This window comes from Watersipora subatra, chromosome 2 (assembly GCF_963576615.1).
Source record: "Watersipora subatra chromosome 2, tzWatSuba1.1, whole genome shotgun sequence".
In the NCBI taxonomy this organism is placed as follows: Eukaryota; Metazoa; Bryozoa; class Gymnolaemata; order Cheilostomatida; family Watersiporidae; genus Watersipora; species Watersipora subatra.
This window is the reverse complement of record NC_088709.1, coordinates 13018353-13044121: the sequence shown is the minus strand read 5'-3', so window position 1 is coordinate 13044121 and position 25769 is coordinate 13018353. Positions and strand designations below refer to the sequence as shown.

Below are 25769 nucleotides of genomic sequence, written 5' to 3'. Positions count from 1 at the left end.
GATGATGTTTACATGCTACAATAATTGTACATAATAATGATAATAATGCTAAAATAATACAGATTTTGTAACTTTTGACCTTCTTAAAAGGTCAAAACTACTCAAGTAGACAATTATTGTCTACTTGAGTAGTTTTGACCTTTCAAAAAGGTCAAAAGTTACAAAACTTGTATTATCCAGTCAAATGTTTCTTCACTACTATCATCTCACATTAAGACAAATATCATGGTGTGTTCCTTTTTACAGATGGCGATGAAACGGATCCTGATGTGTTAGCTGACCCACTCTACCAACTCAATCTTAAAGAATATCTCATTAACTTCATCGAGCACTTTACCAAAACACAGCACTATGAGACTTTCAGAACTAGCCTCAATTCTAAAGAGGAATCAGTACTCAAAGCTGTTGGGGCTGCCGCTTGACCTCCCATGTATGTTTATCACAAGCTATTTAAACCGTGCAATAATGATATCACCAAATCAATATTTTATTGAAGAAAAGTTTTTCTAGCTACAATCCAATACTGTTGTAGTGATCTCCATAAATTAACTAAACACTAATAAACTAGCTGGAAAGTAATTCAGCGACATGTTTGGCACATTTCTCTAGCTTTTCCATGTCAGATTTCCTAGTCCATTTTTGGATAACGGCCATTGCATTCAAGGATTGCAAGATGGCTGTGCATGCTTCATCTTTCCACAAGAGAGTGCCTAGAGCAGTACAGATCCTAAAATTGGCCTCATCGTGTGTTACATCGGCTGCTGCTGTCAGCAAAGCAGATAATAGTTGTGACTTAATCTCTGTGTTTTCTGTCGTTCTAAGTAGAATAGCGATGTTCATAAGTACAGTACTAGCCGCTATCTGAAGGTTTTTATCTGTGCATTTTATACACACAAGTACCAATGGTACAAGGTTCTCGTAGTTAGACAGCAGGAGATCCTTTCCAGAATTCTGTGACATCATGTTTGCAATGGCTCTGAGGGAAAGTGTTTGATTTATAATCAATTGCTGTGAGTCAAGGAATTTGACAAGGTGCGCCAGGAATTCTGGTCCTCTCTTGTCATTGCAGAAATGCTCATTGATGGTGGGGTTGCGTAATGCTACTCTTGCTACGTCTATGCATGGAAAAACTTGATCTACAACAGCGAACAACGGCATGATATGTTATCGATGTTTTGAGTTCTCATCCATATCTTCAACTACTGAACTTAAGCTTTCTATGCTCACACTTTCGTTTACAGTAAAATCTACACAACTGTGTCACTACTTCATGTGAAACAGTATGGATAGCAAATGACTGAGTCACCACAGGCCCATAATAAGAAGTTATCCCTGTTAACATTTATCAGTTTGCAAGCAATTCCTAGTAAATGGGCAGTCAGGCAGATGTGAATGTAGCATATTGAATTGCTTTATAAGACTGCTTAAAAAATAAACCAATGACTGAGTCACCACGGGCTCATAAGAAGAAGTTATCCTTGTTACCATATTATTATCCATTATCATTTTATCAGTTTGCAAGCAATTCCTATTAAATGGGCAGTCAGGCAGATGTGACTGTAGCATATTGAATTGCTTTACAACATTGTTTAGAAAATAAACTAAAAAGCGAATAATTGGATAGCCAAGATAGATTTCTCATACCATTGGGCCACTGAAGCAGTCTCCATAAATATGCCATCATTGGAGCAGTAGGTGCCTTATCCACATTGCAAAGCTCTGTCACAATATCCAAGTCGGCTTCAACACATTTCATGCTGCCAGGTATCTGCCGGTTGAGCTCCTTCAATTTTTCTACAGTCGAACAAACTATTGCAAAAGGCAATAGATATACAGCGGTGTGCAAAATACTCTGAAACTCCTTTGTTGGAAAACTAAAATTCTCATTTACAATATTGTTACTCGTCGTGAATTTAATCAATAGCCATAAATTATATATTAAATTAATCCTTAATTTGTCCTGATTTCAAATATGTAAACCAAAAAGCTGTGAAATTATGTTTTTGAACGATTAGGTAAGTTAAATTCTGAACATTTCATTTGTTTAATAGTTGAAGATAATAATTTGTACAATTTTGATCACACCACATCTTTATTTGCTCACTTCAAGTCATATAATGATATGAAATAAGCCAATAATAATGTTTCTAAGTAATAAAATAGTTTCACTACATAATTTGTATTTAGAATAGAAAGAAAAGAAAGAAACTCACTGATAACTGCACCGGTGTTGATTGTATTGAAAGTGAGGACAACACTCAAAGGAAAGTACGGATTTGTCGCTGGCTGATTGGCTGGTCTGTAGCTGCAATCGCCTAACAATTAGACAACAAACATACGGTTACTAGTAACTACAACATATCAACATACATATATCAATGAAATATTTTTCACATTTGGTGCAAGCTATGATTACGACTGATTCCCAGTAAAAGATAATTACAGGAGTAGAACACATCAGATGAAAGGATGCTTCTGGTAGTCGAAATAAAAGAGTGATTTGAACACATTCGCTTGGAATCATGATTTTCACAAAACAATATATCAGATTCACGATTTATATTTCGTCTTTGATCTTACATAATTTATAGTTAGCATTTATGTATTATTACACATATTGCAGCTATGAACGGAATGTCATAAAATAATTATAAAGACTCCATTAAATGTGGACAAATTCAGGATAAAGCATGATAGCATAAAAAGGAAACTTATTACTTTGACTTCACATAATGGGAATGAGCTAATGCATCACTTGTTGCTGTACAAGTTATGGCTTTACTTAAATTTTAAAAAATAAAGGTTTTTGTGTTCAGTTTTTAATCACCATTTTCAAATTATTTTTCATGCGAGTCAGAATTGCAACATCAATGTTAAAACATGACCATGTAGATCTGCAACAGGGCCTGGTAATGGTTTCAAGTCAATGTGATTGTTGTAAGGTACTATTATAGCATGGTATATCAGTGAGGTGAGAAAATGTCTGTAGTTCCATACTGATTGTGACAATCTGATGACCAGTTAAAATATAGTTACACCCGAGCAGTGCAATGTATGTCAACAGTTGAACAATATTATTTAGAAGCATGGACATTTCTTGAGAGAGCTCAATCACAATGGATTGTTAAATACTACATGTATTACAAAAACCACGAGAATAAAAAATGAATAGAAAATAAGATAGAAAGATGAGATCGACAAGGCAGCCAACAATACCAGATATTAATGATGCGACTTCAAAAAATTAAAAAAGGTAAAATGAGTTTGGGGAGTTTTTTGTCACGCGATGGATAGCAGCTAATTATATTTGAAAATCGAAACTTTTTACTCTACCAGGCGCCGAAAAGTGGTGGACTAGCAGGCTATACCAGATGGTATTTGCATGGTGCTATCAATTTCCAAAGCTACAAAAAAAGATTAACTCTATGTATAAAAAACTACGGTTGTAATAGGTACTGTGACATAATAGGTAATAATCCACAGGTGGATAAAACTCCAATAAAGCTCAATTTCCACTAGCTAGAGTTTACCCTTATAGCTTGATTGACTACGGAGCACCTGATAGATTTATTGCTAAGTGAGAGAGATTTGTGTTGGAGTTCCTCATGCCTTCTCTTTGCTGCTCTTAATGTATACACATTTAGTTGTCTATGCAAACGCAATACGGAGATCATTGCTTGGATTTGTTGATGTCGGTCTATTTGAAATGCCAACATGGTTTTAGAAAAATACTGATCTCTAAAAAAATCTCTAATATAAAATCTCTAAAATATTGGCGCCTACCCAGTTTTACTTCCATAAAAATTCAAATAGCGATCGTATCGTTCAACAATTTAACAATGCGATCACAGAAAAAATCAACATTACTTCCAAACCTCTTTTCTAAATAGAGTTAATGCTGGACAACTTCACATTTAAATTCAACATGGACAAGTATGCATGTGCTGGACTTGATTGAAATTACCCAAAAGTGGATGCAAGGAGTAAACATAGAAGATGAACAAGTGATGTAGATGATGTGCAGATAGCAGTTTCAAACAGGATGACATAATAAAATGGAACAAACAATATGTACCTTGGCTAGGCTCTGCAATATAGAAATCACAAGGAAATCTTGAAGCAATAATGAAATGTGTCTATAATATATATTATTTTTTACATAAAAGAAGATTATCGCATAACAGTATGCAGTCAACCCTCAATATACGAGTTTAATTTGTTTTGTGATCGAACTTGCATATCAAGCAATCCTGTATGTGAATCAAATTATTCCCAGCTAAAAGGGCTAAAATTGAATTAGTGCTTTCGGAACCTGTAAAAACATCCAGTAATCACTGAAAATTATGGACATGTTTTTCAATTATAATTACTGCATATACTTAATCAAAGTAAGATAAAATAAAAGAACAGGCTATTTTAATTAAAATAAGTGTGTTATTTAGCTTTCTTAACTCAAAGGTAAGGTAGAAATACCGCAAAGATAGAGGTGGCTGAGTAGGAGCTTTTTCTTAATTTTAAAAGCAAAAATAAATTTCCAAAATGACATGAACAACAATAGCGATGAATTCTTCATTTGGTGAATGAACAAAAGGAGCTACTTATATATGCAAAAAAAAACAAAGAACTTTTAAACTTTCACTTTTAATAATCACTAGATTTTGCCTTTTTAGCCACCCTCACATCCGTTTCACTCTAAGTGGAATAAACAAGTGGCATGTGACAAACCTCGTTTGCCATGCGCGCCATATACGTGGTAGTGGCAGCTTCCCTGTAACAGTAGCTCGCTTATCGAAAGGTTTGACTTGAAAGACAAACAAAAATCTGGCATGAATCAAACTTTTTATTTACCTATGTCTAGTTAAATAAAACCAACTCATATATTGAGCTGCTTATATTAAAGATGTGGTTGCGTCAAAAAAATCCATTTAATGAAATTAAGACCCATAAAAGGCTAAAACATCAGCTACAATTTGATGCCAATTTTGTCTTTGTAGACCAACCCTGTCCAGAGATATATGCGTTTGAATGAGGCCCCCTTTTAAAAAGCTCACGTTCCAGCGAGTGCTTCTTTCGTGACGTCACTAGTAATACATCTGAAAAGAAACCACGAGCGATAAATATGAGGTCACTTCATTAGCCAATCATCAGCGCAAAATTTTTATATAGGCCGTAATAAATGTTATCACTCGTAAAACGCGTTGTCTGTGATCTCAAATTTAGGGATTTTACTCTATTATTAAATCGCATGGCCATCGATATTTACTAAATTAATTAACATCGTTACTTTGATGAATTACTCGATCGACACGTTTTATTGGCAAACAATATAATTGTAAAAATTGCTGTGAAGTTACTGCGAAGGTGACTCCGAGTTTTCTGGGCATCAGGTGGTTAAAGTTCTACGGAGGAAGATCGGAGAATGGAGGTAAATTTATCTTTTGCTTTGAGTCTCCTATAGAGTTTTCTGTTGAGTTTACATTCAGATTATATTTCCCTGTTTGAGGCTAAAATGTAATTTCCTGCGCGTGCGAGATACGTATGTACAGTGAGTTCTTGACGGCTTCTCTTTAATTCATGGCATCTAGCAATACAATGGCTTAGATTGATGAATATACTAAAGGTAATATTTTAGTACTCATTAATACATGTACTAATTAATGAAATTATAACTTTTTGCTATCACTAATCATCGTTTTATATTTTTTATCGGTTCACCTAGCTACATTTGCTTCAAATTTCCTGTGGCAGTTTTATCTAGAAAATTAGATTTATGATTTGACTTTGGATGTTCACTTCTCACTTGTAGAAAGTGAAGAAAATCGATTCATCAATGCAAATCTTTAACTTCCAGAACCAAAGCTCCGAATCGTTGGCTTGGCGTACTTGTGCCTTTGTTAAACATTTATTCGTTTTTAAAATTACACTCGCAATCTATCAAACTCCCAATTTGAAAGCTTTCAGTAGATACGCTTTAGAATGACATATCTATGAATGACATATACTTATTGCATTTGTAATACTGATTACAGGATGTTTATGTCGTTCCACCAGCCGAAGCAGCTTTGTCAGTGTGGAAACTGCCATAGGCCTAAAGGGGAAAGAAAGACTTGAATGTGTGGTGCATAAACCATGATGTTTTGTTTGAGTTTGCTGCAGTAGATGAATTTGTCTTATTGTATCAGCTAAAACTATGTGAGTGGCCACGACTTGATGAATATTTTTAATAAAAGCTTTATGCCGAGATGAAAATTTTTTGCTTGTAAAAATTATATAAATATAATAAAACTAGAAATTCCACTGTCATACAGCCCACGACCAAAGTAATAATGGAAAAAAGAAAGTTTTACTGTTGGTTGTTGAAAAAGTAGTTCTCAGCAGGAATTGACAGAGTATAATGTAAATGAGACTTGTTTGAGATGATATAAAATAAATTTGAGGGAGCACGACTTTAAAAAGGCGACGACATAATGTTCTGGGAGGTTGCATGTCCATGGTAGTTGTCAAGTAGTTTTGAAATGAAATTTAAAAGGTCAATTATGCAAAACAAAAAGTTGTATAAAAATCAGACCTAATCTACTACTATCTCAAACTCATGTTTTACAACAATAAAATAAATATTAATTCAAGCTGTAGACCTAAACTACTGTAAGTAATTAAACTAACAACAGCAATAATGAAATATGTTTATTATATCTCTGAAATGCGATATTAAAAGTAAAATATATTGTAATATACAGTTTGAAAGTTGGTTGTGTTGAATGTAGAACGGTTTTGACAGCGATATGTAACAGAAACAAATATTAATAAAATAAATATTTAATTACCTCAAACTTATGTTTTACAATAATAAAATAAATATTAATTCAAGCTGTAGACCCAACCTACTGTACGTAATTTAACTAACAACAACAATAAAGAAATATGTTTATTATATCTCTGAAATGCAATATTAAAAGATAAACGGCAAGCTGATGTGTAATATACAGTTTGAAAGTTGGTTGTGTTGTGAATGTAGAATGGTTTTTACAGCGATATGTAACAGAAAGCAAGCGTTGGCATTTACGTGTCTGGAGGTTTTATGCAAACTGGAGTGAAATAAAGAAATATTCTTGTCATAAAAGAGCGTTGTAGTAACGCCCTATCTTGTAGATAAGATGTAAAGAAATCTGGCTGATGTTCTGGATAATTTGAAAAACCTTCGGTAATTGGACAAAAACGTAGGCTGATAAACTGTGTACCACATTTTCGTACCTGTAAATCGGTCTACACCTCAAACAGTACACAAACCTTCTTGGCAATTAAACAATGCCATAGACTGGTGAAATGAGCACGTTTTTCTCGTGCTGAATTGCGCACTGCTAAATAGTTCTACTATCTGTCGCACGGCTTTGTTGGCGTTTCGTAGGTCGGTCGAAACTATTAATAAACCAAGCTTTTCAAGCGTTTTGTGGCGATTTTCGTCCAAATTAATCTGTCTATTTGTGTATAATCCGATCAGATGGGTTAGTTTTAGGAATTTGCGGTAACCTTTCAAAGACTTGGTGACATATTTAAATAGGTTTATATGCGTTTTGTGTCATTATTATACTTAAACGACTTTACTGAAAAATAGTTAAATTTGTTGATAGGATTTCGTTGCAAGGGTTTGGTGACGGCCGTTAACGGATAATTTTTCGGGAGTTGTGTGCACATGTGCATTTATCATAAATCTCCCAATCAATCGCTTCGCTCTTGTTTGGTCGTGGGATAATATTGTTGAAGATAATGCAAAACATGATTTGCAGAATATTGTAGTGAATTGGATACGGTATATGGATGTCAGCAGAACTGGAGAATGGGAGTTCAAATCCAGCTTGCAGCAGACTTCTCATCCTTAAAACTATCTCTATGTATATTCTTTTCAAAGACGCAGCTTGCTTATTTTACTTACGGTAGTAAGAAACTAGTTTTCGGTGTGGGCAATGATATACAGCCCCGCCCCAAGGATAGGCGAAGGACATAATGTTTGCAGGGCTTTTGGGAGGCTGTATATCGTTAGTGTGGGTAGCGGCGAAACTGTACCGATACGAAGACCTTATTCTACATAGTTTGCTTGACAAAATTACGGTAGACCGGTAGAATTGGTAGTTGGTACTCAAATGTTTACACAGCATTTGGAGAAAGTGAGTAAGACAAATTTTCAATTTTCGTTATTTGAGGCCTTTGAAACATTCATAATAATGTCTCTGTAGCGGGATTTAAAATTTTATTCCAACCAACATGAGCAAATACAAAATAAAATATATGCCAATAGAGCCGCGTAGGACTAGACTTTTATCGCAAATAGCCGATGTGAATACGAGATATATTGACAGATAAATCACATGTGACATCATTTTGGGCAAGTCTGGGCAGGTTTTTTGACGTGAGCGTTTTGACCGCGATCAGATTTTTTCGATTTTAATCTTCAAATATCTTGGCAATGAGATCGCCTAACACAACAAACAACATATCAACTGATAGAAAAAAAATGCTTTCTTTTAAGATCAACTCAAATTTGACGCAACCACATCTTTAACAGGTTTAACTGTACATTAATAGTATATATTCCAGGTTTAACTGTATATTATTAGCATATATTCCAGGTTTAACTGTATATTATCAGTACATATTCCAGATTTAACTGTACATTAATAGTATATATTCCAGGTTTAACTGTATATTAATAGTATATATTCCAGGTTTAACTGTATATTATTAGTATATATTCCAGGTTTAACTGCACATTAATAGTATATATTCCAGGTTTAACTGTATATTAATAGTATATATTCCAGGTTTAACTGTATATTAATAGTATATATTCCAGGTTTAACTGTATATTAATAGTATATATTCCAGGTTTAACTGTATATTAATAGTATGTATTCCAGGTTTAACTGTATATTATTAGTATATATTCCAGGTTAAACTGTACATTAATAGTATATATTCCAGGTTTAACTGTACATTAATAGTATATATTCCAGGTTTAACTGTACATTAATAGTACACATATTTCAAGTTTAACTGTACATTAATAGTACACATATTTCAAGTTTAACTGTACATTAATAGTATATATTCCAGGTTTAACTGTACATTAATAGTACACATATTTCAAGTTTAACTGTATATTAATAGTATATATTCCAGGTTTAACTGTACATTAATAGTACACATATTTCAAGTTTAACTGTACATTAATAGTATATATTCCAGGTTTAACTGTATATTAATAGTATATATTCCAGGTTTAACTGTATATTATTAGTACATATTCCAGGTTTAACTGTACATTAATAGTATATATTCCAGGATTAACTGTATATTATTAGTATATATTCCAGGTTTAACTGCACATTAATAGTATATATTCCAGGTTTAACTGTACATTAATAGTATATATTCCAGGTTTAACTGTACATTAATAGTACACATATTTCAAGTTTAACTATACATTAATAGTACACATATTTCAAGTTTAACTGTACATTAATAGTATATATTCCAGGTTTAACTGTACATTAATAGTACACATATTTCAAGTTTAACTGTACATTAATAGTATATATTCCAGGTTTAACTGTACATTAATAGTATATATTCCAAGTTTAACTGTACATTAATAGCATATATTCCTGGTTTGTACTTTACATTAATAGTATGTATTCCAAGTAAATTCAAGAGCTTGTATAGACTGGGGCAAGGAGAATAGCATGAAATAAATTCTTGCAACTCTGCTTACTCCTTTTTAAGGAGGCAAATCAATTAATACAAACATTTAATAAATTTCATTAATAAATAGTTTGGTTTTTTATAAATCATAGGGGCGAGTTCTTTTTTCACCATGTACGCAATTTTAGTATTGACATCCCATTGAGTAATCTATGATATGATAACCCATTTACACGCTGAATGAGAAGACCTTTCATAGCTCAATACAGGACTGTATTTTTGGGTGAAGTCAAGAAGTATCTTTCAAAATACAGTTCACATCGATAATATAAACAGAAAATATTGCAGTCTGAATATCAGCTTTGGGAAATTTTGTAAGAAAATCTTAAAATGTTAATCTAACTTCCTTAGGAGGTGAGAAATATAAAATGCTGAGAGCATATAAACTGAATGAAACACAACTGAATTACCTGTGAATGGGTCTGCGCCTCCTTGGCTTGCACTGTTTGAGTGAGACCCAGTGCTATTGGTTGAGCTGGATGGTAAATACCTGTGTTCTCCAGTAAAGGGATCGCTGTATCCACCTCCTGAAGTATCCACAGAAGCTGCCCTTGGCAAATAACTAGATTCACCTGTTACAACACAACCTGATGGTTCATAGCAGCCAACAGTATCAACTTTAAAACTTGTTCACTAAAATAGACTTCACCATTTTCTTCAACAGTTTGTACTATTAGGTGACGATATCTGTCACCTGACCAACTGCTAATATCTGTCACCTGACCAACTGCTAATATCTGTCACCTGACCAACTGCTAATATCTGTCACCTGACCAACTGCTAATATCTGTCACCTGACCAACTGCTAATATCTGTCACCTGACCAACTGCTAATATCTGTCACCAACTATTTGTAAGCTGGAATGCACAAACTATCTCAATATCTGAGATCCTTCAAGCGACCACCATCTTACAACTCTCCAATCCAAAATGAAACCCACGAAACTTCTACCAAAAAGCCTGCTTGACTCCATGGTTAAAAATTATGAGCTGTCTACTCTCGCAAAAATGTAGTGACAGTCCATAAACTTGAATACCGGTACCCTACAGGATGAAAATATTTGCGGAAATAAATTTTGCGAAAATTGTCTTTTCATGCATATTCGCGGACTAAATTATTCGTGGATGAACACATTCGTGAATAAATTAATCCGTGAAAGCTGCTAGCAATAGAGTAAAACCTTTGTGAGCGTATACCACGTGTTTAGGTTTCTATTTAGCTGAGAAATTTATGTTGACCATGCTAAACTATACATTTTTGGCTGCATCCACAGCCTTTCATAAATTTTCATCGTTTTGGAGGCCTTTGATAAACCAACAAATTGTGGTGAGTTATGAGTTTTTTTAACGTAAAGAACTGCCGGAGATTTTTTCAATAACGATGCCGTGCCGAATTCTGAATAACTAGTGACAACCTTGAATAATTTTGTAAAGAAGTGTGATGCATTGGCAATGGGTTCAACTCAAAGCCCCGGCAATGATTTTAAAAGAGTTTGGAACTCAGCTACTTGTACTAACTCTGCCTAGCAGCTAGTTTTTAATTTGAGATGGTAGTTGTTTTTCCTTGGGTTAAAAATAAAACTGTTTATTTGGGGATTTTAATAATTCACGTAATTGACTGTACGCGAACTCACGAATTATTAAATCCATCGAATAGTTTAGTCCTGTAGGGCATTTCGCATGTGAGAACTACTTTATTAAAAACATCATTTGATGATGAACAAAGGAATTTTTTAAACTAGGTCTGTCTAGTTTGAAATGAGCAAATCTATATGTTTAGGCAATCTCGAGTAGAGATTATCCTGTATTACAGCCGATCATCTCATCAAGGGTATAATATAAAAACTACAAAGACAAGAAGCCATCTCAACAATGCATGATTTTGAATGCAGGCTAAAGTTGAGAAGTTAATAGACAGACAATGAAACCACCGGGCTAGTCAGGTGACCTTAATAACAATAATGCAACCAAGCAATTCTTTGTTCTCAGCCTGGGCACTAGTAGCTTATACACCTGCCTTTAACTGTCTGAAACGGAGATGTGAAGATGTTACTCGTTGTTATAGTTATAAAAAAGAAGCAAATAAGGCATAACTAGTTGGGCAATCAAAATGGACATACCTGTGTAGGGGTCGCGGTAGCTACTTCCCGCAGGCATCTGGTTCATAGAAACACTTTTGCTGTTTTCAACTATGAAGTCATGCACTTGCTCCAGAAAGGCTTGCTCCAGTCCATGCTTTGTTATGAAACTCTGCGCTGCCATCCAGGGGTCCTCAGTTATATTATAGGGCAGCTTGAGAGGTGGTTGCCCCTCAGCTATGTCTACACTAAACACAAAGTCGTACTCCTGCAAAAATAAATCGGTAGATAATGAACAGCGTATGCATGAAAGAGGCGTAGCTTGAAAACAAACCTTAGCATGTGCTCTTACTCGAACGCCCTTGCTATTTCCCTCACTTAAATATGCTACTATAAGAGGATATACACTACACCTTTGGAGGCTAATATCATCATCCTATTACAACAAGATTTGCGCCGACAACATTTTTGCTGTCCTTTTTTGATGTTAATCATCAACAACTTAACGGTTAATTCACCGCATTTTAAATTTATATCTACCGTAAGTCCTGATGCACAAGCCGCGTGGCTTGTGCTCAAAAACAGATGACTTACGAAGGAAAAAATAATCCTCGAACAAGCCGTCTGTGGTATCTAGCCGCCCTTACCAACAAGCCGCATATGCCCACAGACCGCGGCTAAAGACTGAGGTTTTGTCGTCCGTGACCCCTTTGGGAGCGAGAGTGTTGAGACGAGTTTCGCTATATCCCCGTCCTCTTGAATAAGAAAACAGGCTACACCAGTGCATGTGAAAAGAATTTTCTTTTACTTCCAAGTTCGAATCAAAATTCCTGAACCCTTGCATCAAGAACTTACTTGCCATGTCTCAGCTAGATTTTTATTGCGCTGTTAGAGGGCTTCATGTTTATGGAAAGATGCCGGTTAATAATGAAAAGGTATTAATAGCCTATGACTGTGGTGAGTTAAACATACCTCATCATCTTCATAGATAGAAGTTTCGTTTGCAATTTAAATTTATCTAAAAATTTACAAAAAAAACACTCAAGAAATTTAATGTCATGAATTCAAACTAAATAGAATCATCACTGATAATTTGAATAAGATTGTGAGGTTAGCTTATCCGGTTTGCCTCTGTCGTTTGACAGAAAGAAAAATCCAATATTTTAATGAAAACTAAAAGAAAAAAACATACCGGTGATAATATGATCGAATATAAATTAGATAAATTTTCAAAAAACAATCTGGTCATTTCGCAGTTGGGAAGCAAATTCTTCTTTAGTCTAAAGTATTCCATAAACATAACCTTGAAAATAAACGAGTAGGTCCCCAAAACCCCCGTACATAAAAGTGTATCATGAATGAGATTCTATGGTTATAACACGGAAGCTGAGCAGAGATCGCATTTATCGAGAAGCCGCCCTAAGCCCATCTGAGTTTTAAAAAAATAGCTTTAGCCGCGATCTATTACCTTGAACCAGAAGCCGCGCCCATCGACGAGCCGCGCGGCTTGAGCATGAGGACTTACGGTACACGTATTTATACCAATATAATCATGATATTCCAGTTTTCAGCAAAGACCAAAAAACAGGTTTTGAAGAGGAAAACACTCGTGATGCAAGAGAAGTGAGAGGTCAATTGTTTAGCACAACATAGGCATATGATATATCATGTCAAAGCCGATGACTAGCCAATATGTGAAAGGGAGACGCAGGCGCTTCCATTGGCTGTCCTTCTCATGTATTTACCTCATCTAATCGCCACGCTGCACTGTTGTTTACCAACATGACAGATAATTACACCGTAAAGTCGAAACAGAATACACAAATATCGAAAATGTTTGCACCGTATTTGTACGTACCGTATTAAATTTTTACCAGTGAATATAGAATTATACCAACAGACTTGAGCATACACCATATGGAGTGTGCCAGCATGAAATTCTTCATTCACACAATTAGGAAATAAAAAATTGTTCGTAAAAATTAGATATTCGCAGAAGCCATCCATTTATAACATATTAAAGAGTGTTTTGCTTTCATAAATAAGGGTTTTCAATGGACAAGTTTTAGATAACCTAGTTCAAAATATGAATGATTATAATATAATTATATAGCATCGCAGCTGCTTTCGGTTAATTTTTGAGAAAATTTATGCAAATCGTTCTGTCCATTTTCATGACTTGAAAATGTTGAGGAAACCTGATCTCCAGACGAGAATAGTGTTCATACACCAACCCGCTACTTGCAACGCAGCCACATTCTGTGCCGTCAGTTAAACTTTATAACATACTCGTTACATTATATAGAATATAATTCATCTACTGTCAAATACATACCAATTGTTCAAGCTTTTGAAAATAATAATAATATATTTGTGAAGAAAAATTTGAAAAGATTTGAGAACTTGGAAGTTTATTTCAGAGTGTTACGAAAGAGTTATGACAACGTAAAGAGTGCCGTCTGATACCTTTCCCTCATGCAGAGTCCTACTGGAAGACTTGCCACCACTCGAACCAACCACTTGACCAACCTTCAGCCATTTCCGCTCCCCAGAACTCCATTGATGAGCCTCCACTTCAGTTCCTACTTTAATCATCTGCACCGCCCCATCCTTCTTGCCTAACATAAATAACTAGAAACCTAAGCTATTTGACAATGCATTGCAAAACTACCTAGCAACACTTCTCAGTAAATGGCTGGTGAAGAGGTACAAATGAGTGGAACCAGAACAAGCTTTATAAGTTACAGATTTTAGATAAGGTTATAAGGTTAGTTATAAGGTTATAGTATATAAGATTAGTAGGTAGAAGAGTTATAACGTAGTAGTAGCAATTCTACATATACGCTAAACTTCATATACAGATAGTCCTTGTTCAACGAGCTAGAGTAGGTTAATGACAACTCGGAGCAAAGATGTACTTTAAAACTGTCCCAATATTCCTTTAACACAACTCCCTTATAATCACAAAGGTGACACAACTCCCTTATAATTACAAAGGCGACACAACTCCCTTATAATTACAAAGGTGACACAACTTCCTTATCATAACAAGGGTGCACACAACTCCCTTATAATTTAATATTGTACAGTACAATATAAAAGAGGAAAGAACAAAAATAAAAATACATTTGTATCGGTTGGCTATTCAGTCCTGAAAGTCCAATAGAAAAAATCTAACTGGTAAATATAATCCATAATCTATCTATCCAATGAATGATTTGAACTAAATATAGGTGCTGCGTACATACGGTAGGACACTACAGTACATATTGTCGAATGATGATGAAATGGCTAGGCCACTTCTGATATTCTAGTCTAGCCAAGGTTTTTAAAATCTTGAAATTTATGACTAACATATTAAATAATACTTCAATATATTACCAAAACAGTAAATAAGGTTTTAATGTATAAAAGAGAAAAAAAGTAAAAAATAACATATCGCTGAGTGATGATAAAATGACCTAACCTATTTATCGATGAATTTATTTATCGACAGGTTTCCTGGAACGAATTGGTGTCATTAAACGAGGACTACCTGTATACCTCATCATATCAATAACACACGGTGATTACTAGAGCAGTGGTTGAGTTATTCGCTGTATGAAACAGACTGTATAGCACTACAGCCAACATATAGTTAATATAAGCAAAATATACAAATCTAAACAGAATGAAAATATTACAAACCCTTGTACATCACTTTACTCTGCAATGGCATATTTACATATAGTAGATGGTGCCAACATAACATGTCTGTTATTGCCGGTCAAATACTTCATATAAACATGACTGACTTGTAATTTAAAAACAAATGGACTGCTTTCACTTATCTACTGCAGCTTAAAATGAGGAATGCTTCACATTTAAACACAGTTGATAAAAACATAAGTTCATGTGCAGTCTAACATCGGTTTTCACTCATAACCCGCTGTTCTATAAGCCAATTGATAGCTCATAAGAGGGAATTGATCGTTCGTCCAAGCGAATTGAAGCAAACGAATTGATAAATTTTCAAAAATTTTTACTATGAAAATATAATGTAAGTAATTTAAACAGGTTCCAACACTAGTCGAGACTTTTTAGTTATTTTCACATTATTTTACACCATAAAATGTATGCTGACAAAGGAGGTAATATATGAGTTGCACTGATTTGTTACATGGTTACTCTATTAATAGACTACTACAGACTGGTAAATGCATGACCATAGCAACTCATACCCCAGCCTCGTTGTCTCAGAAGTTTTTTGTGTAAAATAAAAGGATATAAACATAATTTAACTACTATTTTGCAGACATTTTTTGGAAAGCATAATTAGGGGGTTAAACATTAGACCAACCACGAAACATAGTCCGCATTTCACAAACCATAATAAACAAGTATAACATAGGGCTTTTAAACGCTAAAGACATAACCAAAGCGTCGTTCTCTTAAAAATCATCTTTTGTTTGAACTCTGATCTGAAATGTTCGAGAATTGAGATTAGATCAAATCATCAATTCTTTCAAAACCCAATATTTGTTTTTACCCGGACATAATTGGGTGTTCATCAAAACCTAATACATGTTGACATATTTGATAACGGAGCATATATATTGTCCCAATTTTTTTATATCATAAGGTCTATGAAAAAAGCTTTGATATCAAATTAATCAGCATAAAATTTTAACATCAGTTGATGCCAGGAACAAGTTTACAAATGGGTTGCAGAATGAACTCGGACACTTTTTCAGCCTTTTTTTTACTACCGTGACTAACAACACATGTGATCCGAGTTCTAAGATTTATTATTATTACAGCTTACAACATTATTATTATTAAACAAGGTTATCACTATGGCTAATACTATTATCAGTAGATGATCATCAAAAATCCATTCAGCTACAAATTGTGAAGCCTGTGATGCATCTGACACGAATGGTCATTGCGAAGAAAAAACGGTGATAAAAACTAAAGTTTTTGCAAAGTGAAACTCAGCTTAGCGTGGGCTGTAAACATATTTTCTATTGGGTCAAAACAACAAAATGATTGTTCCTTTTCATTTAAGTACAAACTAGATTGGCTAATCAATCAACTACCCACTAATCAGAAATGTTCTGTATGAAGCTTACTAAAGCCACACCTCGAGGATCTTGGCCACAAGCGAACGCTGTAAGGAGTTTTGCCCTATTGCAGTAAAAACAAAGCACTGCTTCTACCAGGTGACACACAATAAACTCTGCATTCTTACCAAAAAATCCCTAAAAATAAGCACATAATTATATTTATAATAATACTTTGTTTTATGACAAAGTTCTATAAAATTCTTTGTCAAAACGAAGAAGTTATACAGCCATTAGACAGTGATCTGCATAAATAGAACAACGATAATCTGTGTTTGTTGTTCACCTTGAGTACTGCTCGCGTGCAGGCCTGATGGAAAATTGTAAATTGTTACACGGTAAAATTACTCCTAATTTTAATAAATTTGTCAGAAATATAATGTTTACAAAATGCATCCCAGACACCATAATCAACATATACGCATCTGAACACTGAAACTGACCAGGGTTAAAGAGAGCCTCTGGTCCAGGTAAGCTGTTGCTGTCTATGTCTCCAACCTGCGTTGGTATTTCTGTTGCAGAAACCTGCTCCTCGAACGCCTTAATATCCTCACTTGATGCCATTCTGTCTTCACTGTTTGTGAACACTCGAATGACACCGTCACTACAAGCAACAAAAGTTGAAATAAGTTGATCAGAACAAAACAATAACTAAACTTTGCCGACTTCCTTGACCTTAAAACAAAAATTAAATGTTGCTCAACTTTTTGCGATAGCAATATACTGTTGCTCATACCCATAGATAGTAGCACGTAGCATGCCTAAATTGCTTCCGCAATACATCACCGAAACAACATGGCTGGAATGACAAATACCCTAATTATATTATAACAAGGATTTTCTTGATAAATATATGGCTGTCTTAAACAAAGTTGGTCAAAAGCTTTGGTCGGAAGAAAACAGAGCAATTATGCAGCATCCAAAGCATGCAATTTATTAGTGAGTCGAGTAGATAATTGGCTGCGTATCTGAAAAACAGGATTTCATGTTTATTATTAACCTGTGCTACTGATTGTATTGCAGGATATTTCAAAAATAAATCATTCTTGACTAATGTAAAGTTGTCTGCCCTCTAACCGTGTTTGTAAGATGCGTAGACTTAGTTACCGCCACACCAGCTTTAAAGAGAGGCTATGAATGAAAGTTGGTAATTTTGTGTTTAAAAATGTGTAAAAATCACTATTTTCAACGGCGACTAGTAAGTACCTGTATATAAGTACTTGAGTCAGTGTATTATTCTGTAAACCTATAATATAATATAGTTTATCAGCCATATATGACAAATGCTGCCTTTCTAAGAACAGCCGAGTAAAAATGATATGAATTTTATACTAATCTAGAGCTTGGATACAATATGCCAGATAAGATTTGGATATATTTTCTCTCTGCTTCAGTTGAAAATCACCAGAATGCTCCTACCTTGAGCCAGTGACGATGTCTCCGGTAGGTAGAACACAAACACTCCAAACGCTGGTGGCGGGATGAGTTATAGTCTGTACACAGTCTCCATTCCTCCAGACCTTCAGAGACCGGTCCTCACCAACAGACACAAAGTCTGCCATCGAGCCAGGCATCATGGCGACAGAGTAAACATAATTCATATGGCTGTAGAATACCTGGATATGACAAATATTAGAAATGCTTCCTAATAATGCTTGCGTGTTAGATAAAAATTAGAGTCAAATGAGGCCAAATCTCTTCTGTCAACAGCTCAAACTCTCTTCTCAGAGATTTCTAAGGATAATTGTGGGAGAACAATATTCATGCTGTACATACAATGCATTTTGCAAATTTCTGATTTATAATATCTAAAAAGGGCTTGTCAACTAAACATTCAGTTTTTTTATTTTTTCAAAAACACTCACTAAAGCTATCAATCCAATTTACAGCTGATCTACCTGTAAGATATGACCCTTTAAAGACCATTTCCGGACTGTGCTGTCATTGGAACAAGAGAGAAACTCCCGAGGGTTGACGACGGCAAATCCCCTTACACAATCATCATGACCTAGAACAGTATGGACCGAGCTATAACAACCACTCAACAACATAGTTAGAAACAATTGAAGACAAAGTATTATATAAGAGCTTGGAAACATTTCTATTAAAAACTAGATAAAAGCTCAGTTTTAGTGAGCATTTGATAGTGAATATGAAAGGTAAACATGTGTCAGTCAGAAATAAGTAGCATCACTGCTGTGTATGCCACAAACATCGTCATATCTGTATAGTTATTCAACTTATACCAAATTAGCTGTTTTATCAATTTACATTCACAGGACATACTGGAGGTCTCTACTCAAAAAAGCTTTACCCAACCTCTTGTGGTACACATGTCTATCTATGCACAAGAGAAAAAGAGAGAGAGAGGAATTTGTAGAAGGCTCGCAAGAGATAAAAAACACTTGGGTGACTAACAGAATAAGTCTCAGTAGAGAAGACATCAAAAGTTGTATAGCTTGTCAACCTATAAATGCAGTACTTGTATATACGGTACATATGGAACCGTTACTAGGTCACCAACACCCTAAAAATAATATTGACATTTATGCTTCCATCTGTTACATACTGTAAAACCTCTATTTGAATGCCGCCTCTAATAGAGCGCCGCTTTAGAAAAAGGGTTGAAAAATACAACGTCACCCTTTAATTGAACGTCAACCTCTATTAGCCTGCCACTTTGACATTCTTCGGTCTTTACAATCCAATAATATAAAGTGATCAGTAGAAAAGTGTCCACAAAATAGTACTAACAATGACTAAGTTACATCAATAACAATTAATTGTTGGTGTTAGTGTAGTGGTTGCCATAGTTTTAGTGATGGTGTACTTGAGAAGATCGATAGACACAATCATCAGAACTACCGTCTGATTAAAAGTTACTGAGGTGTAAATCATATCCCTTGTTTTCAGATTCGTTCATAATGTGGTTTACAATTTTACCTGAAGACTTTAAAATGTTTTTTATGAACGATGAGAATACTCTTCAGGAATACTGTAGGAAGTAATAGCAGTCATTATTATGGTGTTTCTAACTTTAAAACGTTAAAAACGTCTTTAAAAATGTTATGTCCGTTTTATAATTCCAAACTTTACATTTTTTTCTTTAACAGTTTTAAACCGACACAATCAAAATACTTGATAGCAGCACTACGCGAATATTTTATAATCAAAGTAGTTCTTGTCTAATTCGATCTGATATTTCGACGTATATGAAAACCGTTTTAGAAACATTTCTAAGGCCGACGGCATCAATGTTGATTCGCTCAAAGAAGAGTGTAAAATATAGGCAACATTAACATTGCTTCGCCCTTTTAAGGGTCAAATTTATCATCCCGAAAATCTTATGAGCTGATTGAAAATACAGCGCCCCGTTATTGGACCGACGTTTATAATTATACACTAATATAAAAGAAGAGATGAAAAATAGAGCGCCATGGCGTTCAAATAGAGGTTTTAGAGTAATGTATTTTGACTACTTTCACACTAAATGTTTTTGACAACCCATTACTAACACGGTTTTATTTATATTTTTATAACCTTTATATATGTTACACAAAAGTACTTATTGGCAGCGTATTATAGAAAATCACACTACACTAATAACTCTCTGAACTGTATGTTTGGTGAAAAGAAAACGTTATAGCAGACAAACACACCTTTCAATGTTTGCTCACATTTACCAGCCCTCCATATCTTGATGAGCTTATCTGCAGATCCTGTGATCATGTATCCATTCTCAGGCATGACAGCCACACACCAAACAGCCAACTCATGCCCTATAATAGTATACTCCATTGAGGGTGGAATACCACACCAAGTGTAAAATGGAGATGTGGCATGCAGGGATAACAGTTAATAGTGATAGTAGAAATAGTAGTAGTAATAGTTAGTAGTAGTAGGAGCAGTAGTGATAGCAGTAGTAGTAGTAATATTAGTAGGAGTAATAGTAGTAGTAGTAATAGTAGTAGTAGTAATAGTAGTATAGCAGTGGTACAAGTAAAAGCACTAAAAGCGTACATAAAAGTCAAGTATAAAGAGTTGTTGTATAAACCTGGTACATTTCTGAAGAAGTATTCTCTGTACCTGCCTCACCAAACTAGTTGTAACGGTATATGGCCTTTACTTTATGCGTGTCTAGTATTAATTTATATACAATTTTTGTTAATCTGATTAAATTACGTACAAGAATAATAATACCCAGTATAGTCAGCATGAACTTAACCTTTAATATAGATTTATACCTTAGAGACTCTGTGAAAGATATTTTCACAAAAAGTTAAATTCACTGATTTTCATGAGCGTGAAAAACAGTTAATAGCATCATTTGCTAGATCTATAAATTTAGTGATAAAGCTTCTTATATGAAGAGGCAAATCTAAAAATGACGCCTTTCTTACGGTGTTTCAAACTTGTTGATGATTTTTTCCACGTTACTGGGTTTACTTTAAAAGATCATGGATAAGTTAAAACAGCAAAAGTAAGTTGTTACTTGCAAAATGTTAGCACAAACACTTCATTTTAATAAGAATATGATTACTCAACTTAAGCACCCTCTGGTCACATGTAAATAACGCATTCTCTTCAAGCTTGTCAAACAAAACATTTGTATGTTTTACAATTGACAACAGACACGCAATAAATATATGAACACTCACCAAGAATTGAGTAAACTCAATATGGCCTACACCTGTTGTACCATAGTTATGTTAGTTTGTATGTATGTATTATTCAGCAATGGGCCCAAATCAGTGGTAATTTGAATACCTGAAACAAATCTTTTTTGAAAGCTCGAGTTAATTTTCAGTTGAATTGCACAAATACAGAAGTGATTTAAGATTTGGTTTTGAAAACAAGTAATTGAGGTTTTGAATTTTACAAACGCATCAGATTAATAAGGCACAATCTCCCATGTAATTGTGTCAATTGACAAATTTATCAGTTATGCAGCAACAATATAGAGTAGCACAGTTTGTTTAGACTTATTATTGTAAAATGATGCTGAAACACAGCTTCAGTAATGTGCTTATTACAAAATGAAAAGATCCATGTAATGATAAACACTGTGCTGTGTCAATGATATCTTCAGATAGACAGTAATGATAAAAAGTCAAGTCATTACCAGCTATTCTTGTCTTCAATCCTATCTATGCTTTTAAATGATGATTTATCTGGCTAACATTGATTTATAGCTACACAACATCATAATTACAGTTAAAGCAGTCCAAGAATATATATACACTCATCATCTAATAAAGACCCTTGAGTTATTCTAACATCATTACTCAATTGATAAATGAAAATAAAAACCTGATAATGACCTCACCTATCGTGTTGAGCATTCGTGTCGTTTCCTAGGTCCTTTTTCACTCAATGATTTGTCAAATATTTCCAAAACAGCATTTAATTTCTTTAGGATTTATATGGGAAGGCACATTTTTCTGGATAATTCAACCTATTAGACATTACTTTGAGACATACAGGTGAATAAATTTTAGTAAAATCAGTTTTTAAATCATTAGACTTGACATAAAAAATGCGTATAATTCAGTCAGTTTTGTTTTCCATGAACTTTACTTCTGGTAAAATGTAGTTGTCCCCTCTTGAGAAACAACATTTAATGTGAAGATAACTCTCAATATGAGAGTAATAAAAGTATTGCTACTTTTTCCATTAAGTCTATTATCGCTATTACTAGTAGTTCTATTACTACTATGACCGCCACTACTATTACTACCAATACCACCACTACTATTACTACTATTATTGTACTAAAATGTTGTGCTAGCATAAGATTGTAAAGATAAACCAGGAGTAAAGTACAAAGGCATGAGTATATTAATAACCTGTCAGCGTCATCAGGGCCTTATCCTGTAGCCAGACCTTGGCAGTCTTGTCCCAGGAGCCACTCATCAGGGTGCCATGTTTACCAGCAGAAAGAGTACATACTACAGCACATGACAAGTTATGTGGTTTATATTGGAACATATTGCAAATGCGAGCTAACATGAATTTAAAACCAGTCAAAAAATCTTTCACAGTTGTTACATGATAAGAATGATTTCACCAATCAACTTTACCAAAATCACCATAAATATGAATATGGCTGAATCTAGCGACATGGAGGTTGAACTGAAATCAAGCAGATAAAAGAGGGATGCCCAAAGTTTCATTTCTCTCACACATATGCAAGCCATAAGCGAATCATCACCAACCATATTCAGAAAGATCAGAAGTTTTCTCACCTGTCTCTGTGTGACCTTCCAACTTGAGCACTGGAATAGGCGAATCAAAACTATATATGCGAATCGCTTTATCGTTGCTTCCTGTGGCTATCAACCCCTCGGGATATTCTTCTGTTTCCGGCAAAAAGCAAACAGCCGCAACAAAGCCATTATGTCCACTAAGCAAGTTGCCTTCCAGAAAGCCATTTCCATCACTGCATTACACCGGAATCAAGAATAGCTTGGCAAACAGAACTATACGAGATGAAATGCTAGTGCAACATCTCAAAACCAGTGAACATGTTGATGTGCCTGAGGTATGAGCAGTAAATAAATGTCAACAATGTCACAGCCAAATACAATTGCGCAAGCCGTGATGAATGTTTTGAAAGACATTCAGGGAAACATCATAAGAGAGAAATATATGGCGCCTTACAGTGCCTCGCGTTCCGTGTTCTCAACTCGAGTTGCTGTTCACAGAAACCGGCCTAGGTTTTTGATGAACTCGAGTTGTGTTACGCAAAACTAATGCGGGTTTGTGAAAAAAAGCAAAGTGAGTAATTAAGGTGTCTCGTTTACAGAACTGCATTTGTGCATATTATATAAAATTTAATAATTGATTAATAATAATTTAAATATATATCCACATATTTAAATTATATATATTGGCGATATTTGCTCATATTTATTTATATAAATATAATGTGACGAAAACAATTGTAGAATGTAAAAAGCAAACTAAAAAACAATCTATGTGGGGGTCAGGCCACTTCTTTTTCAAATGAAAAAAAGAGTTATCTTTCTAGAGCCTGACAAGAAACTGAATGAACACCGAAAATGAACAAACATAGAAATTATGTCAGCGACGTTTAATGATGCACCAAAAAAATTCCATATAAAAAATATAGCTAAAGAAAATGAAATGATGAGCTGTTTAGTATGGCGCCTTACAATGCTTCGCGTCCCATGTTCTCAAGCCAAGTTGTTGAACTCGAGTTGCTGTTGAAAGAAATCAGCTTGGGTTTTCGATGAACTGGAGTTGTGTAACTCGAGTTATACAACTCAAGTTATATATAGATACAAACTCGAGTTTGTAAAGTACAACTCGAGTTGGAAACTTGGGACACTCTAATTCGCCAGTAGCTATAGTTTTACAGTACATACATAGTTTAATTTCTATTAGCTAACGGGTGCCTATTGATGTATCCTTGTTAATATAACCAGATCTACGGTTATGCTACCGTAATACTGGTCAATATATTGCACCTTAGTTTTACAAACTCGCATTTGTAAATACAACTCAAGTTCAACAACTCGAATTGAGAACACAAAACGCGAGGCACTGTAAGGCGCTATAGAAATACCCTTCAAGTTCGTGTGATTCTGGAAATGTAAACTTTCAAGTGATCTGACCAATTTGGGACGAGCACGACCATAAGCAGTGAATTACATATGTGCTGCAAGTATGCACTTGTAAGATACACTGACAATTATGCTTTTGTCCAGGTCACTGGACTTCCTAAGGGTAGGCAAAAGGACTTCCAAAGCAATCAAATCATGTTATTCATTTTAATTGTTAATAACAATTAGACATTTGCCTAAAGTTATAGGTGTTTTATAATTTAGTGTCACCGATGACTTATATTTGTGCATTGACAAAGATGTTTAAAAAGTTTTTTGGCTATTATAGTAAAATTGGAGACGTACATAGAGTGTGCAGGAGTGTAAAAATGCTTTAAAACCTGGACTACCCATCTATTTAAAACAAAATAGATTAAGTTCTAATAAGGCAAAAGCAGAAGGCCAGCTTGGAGAAGGTCACTAATAACTACACAAGAATCTTGAGTGGGTTATGTCAGTTAGTATCCCTATATGCTATACTTGCTACTAAATCTGCTGTCTTAAAAATCTTTCAAAATTTTCATTTTTTGCATGGTACACGGCAATATGCTGGTTAGCCTAACAAGAAGTATGAATGTAGAATATTATTCGGATGATAGTGTACTAGTAAGACAGTGTAAGAGATTGTACTTCTAACATGACTAATGGAAAAAAACACCATAGAATCAGTTACGACCAAATTTTGACTAGCTATCTTATATGCACACTGTTAACAGGGGGTAACATTAAAATGTCACTAGTAAAAATAGGTTAAGCAAGCAGGAAATTTCCAGTTTTGTACGTGAAGTCTGTGTAGCAGCTTGGCAACTGTTTTCCGTCGACGTATTATCACGTGTACTCACCCGCTGGACGTCCAAATACGAGCAGTAACATCTCTAGAACCAGAAACAATAATTTCTTTAGAATCGTGGCCATTACATAACGTTCTGACATCTTTATCGTGTCCAAGTATATTACATCGCAATTTATACGAAGATTGCGACATGATAATGCTTTTGTCGACCGAGTCTCAGGCTGTTTAATATAAAACTCTGACTGCAAAATTTATTTATTACTATTTCCGGTAGCGTTTACGAAACAGTGCATAAAATGTGTTTTTCTTATAATTAATATAAATTATTGTTAACAATTAATTTACAATATAAATATTTTTTTTTGTTTAATAAAAATAATTTCACTAAAAAATATTGGCAATTAAAAAATAACTA

General features: G+C 34.5%; 2 protein-coding genes across 2 annotated transcripts in view; one reads left to right on the top strand and one right to left on the bottom strand.

Annotated features, from left to right (window-relative positions):
- Positions 1–556, top strand: part of LOC137388780 (importin-9-like) — a 31482-nt gene extending 30926 nt beyond the window's left edge. Inside the window, exon 21 of the mRNA XM_068075231.1 lies at positions 247–556. Coding sequence (XP_067931332.1) covers positions 247–422 — 176 coding nt within the window. The 3' untranslated portion in view covers positions 423–556. The remainder of the gene's footprint in view (positions 1–246) is intronic.
- LOC137388781 (phospholipase A-2-activating protein-like) lies at positions 470–25583 on the bottom strand. The gene is made up of 13 exons (XM_068075232.1): positions 25404–25583; positions 23182–23375; positions 22783–22884; positions 20596–20715; positions 18835–18944; positions 18356–18552; positions 17380–17540; positions 14301–14452; positions 11877–12102; positions 10167–10328; positions 2214–2315; positions 1645–1794; positions 470–1136 (listed from the first exon to the last, which is right to left on the bottom strand). The coding sequence occupies exons 1-13, from the start codon at positions 25544–25546 to the stop codon at positions 565–567; spliced, it is 2391 nt and encodes a 796-aa protein (XP_067931333.1). The 5' UTR covers positions 25547–25583; the 3' UTR covers positions 470–564.
- Between the last annotated feature and the right edge of the window lie 186 nt (positions 25584–25769).

Coding starts and splice junctions, on each gene's coding strand:
- LOC137388781 (XM_068075232.1), bottom strand. CDS start 25,546: ATGTCGCAATCTTCGTATAAATTGCGATGTAATATACTTGGACACGAT. Junction 2,316..10,166: donor AGGCGCAGACCCATTCACAG/GTAATTCAGTTG, acceptor TCTAATTGTTAG/GCGATTGCAGCTACAGACCA. Junction 1,795..2,213: donor CAACACCGGTGCAGTTATCA/GTGAGTTTCTTT, acceptor GTTCGACTGTAG/AAAAATTGAAGGAGCTCAAC.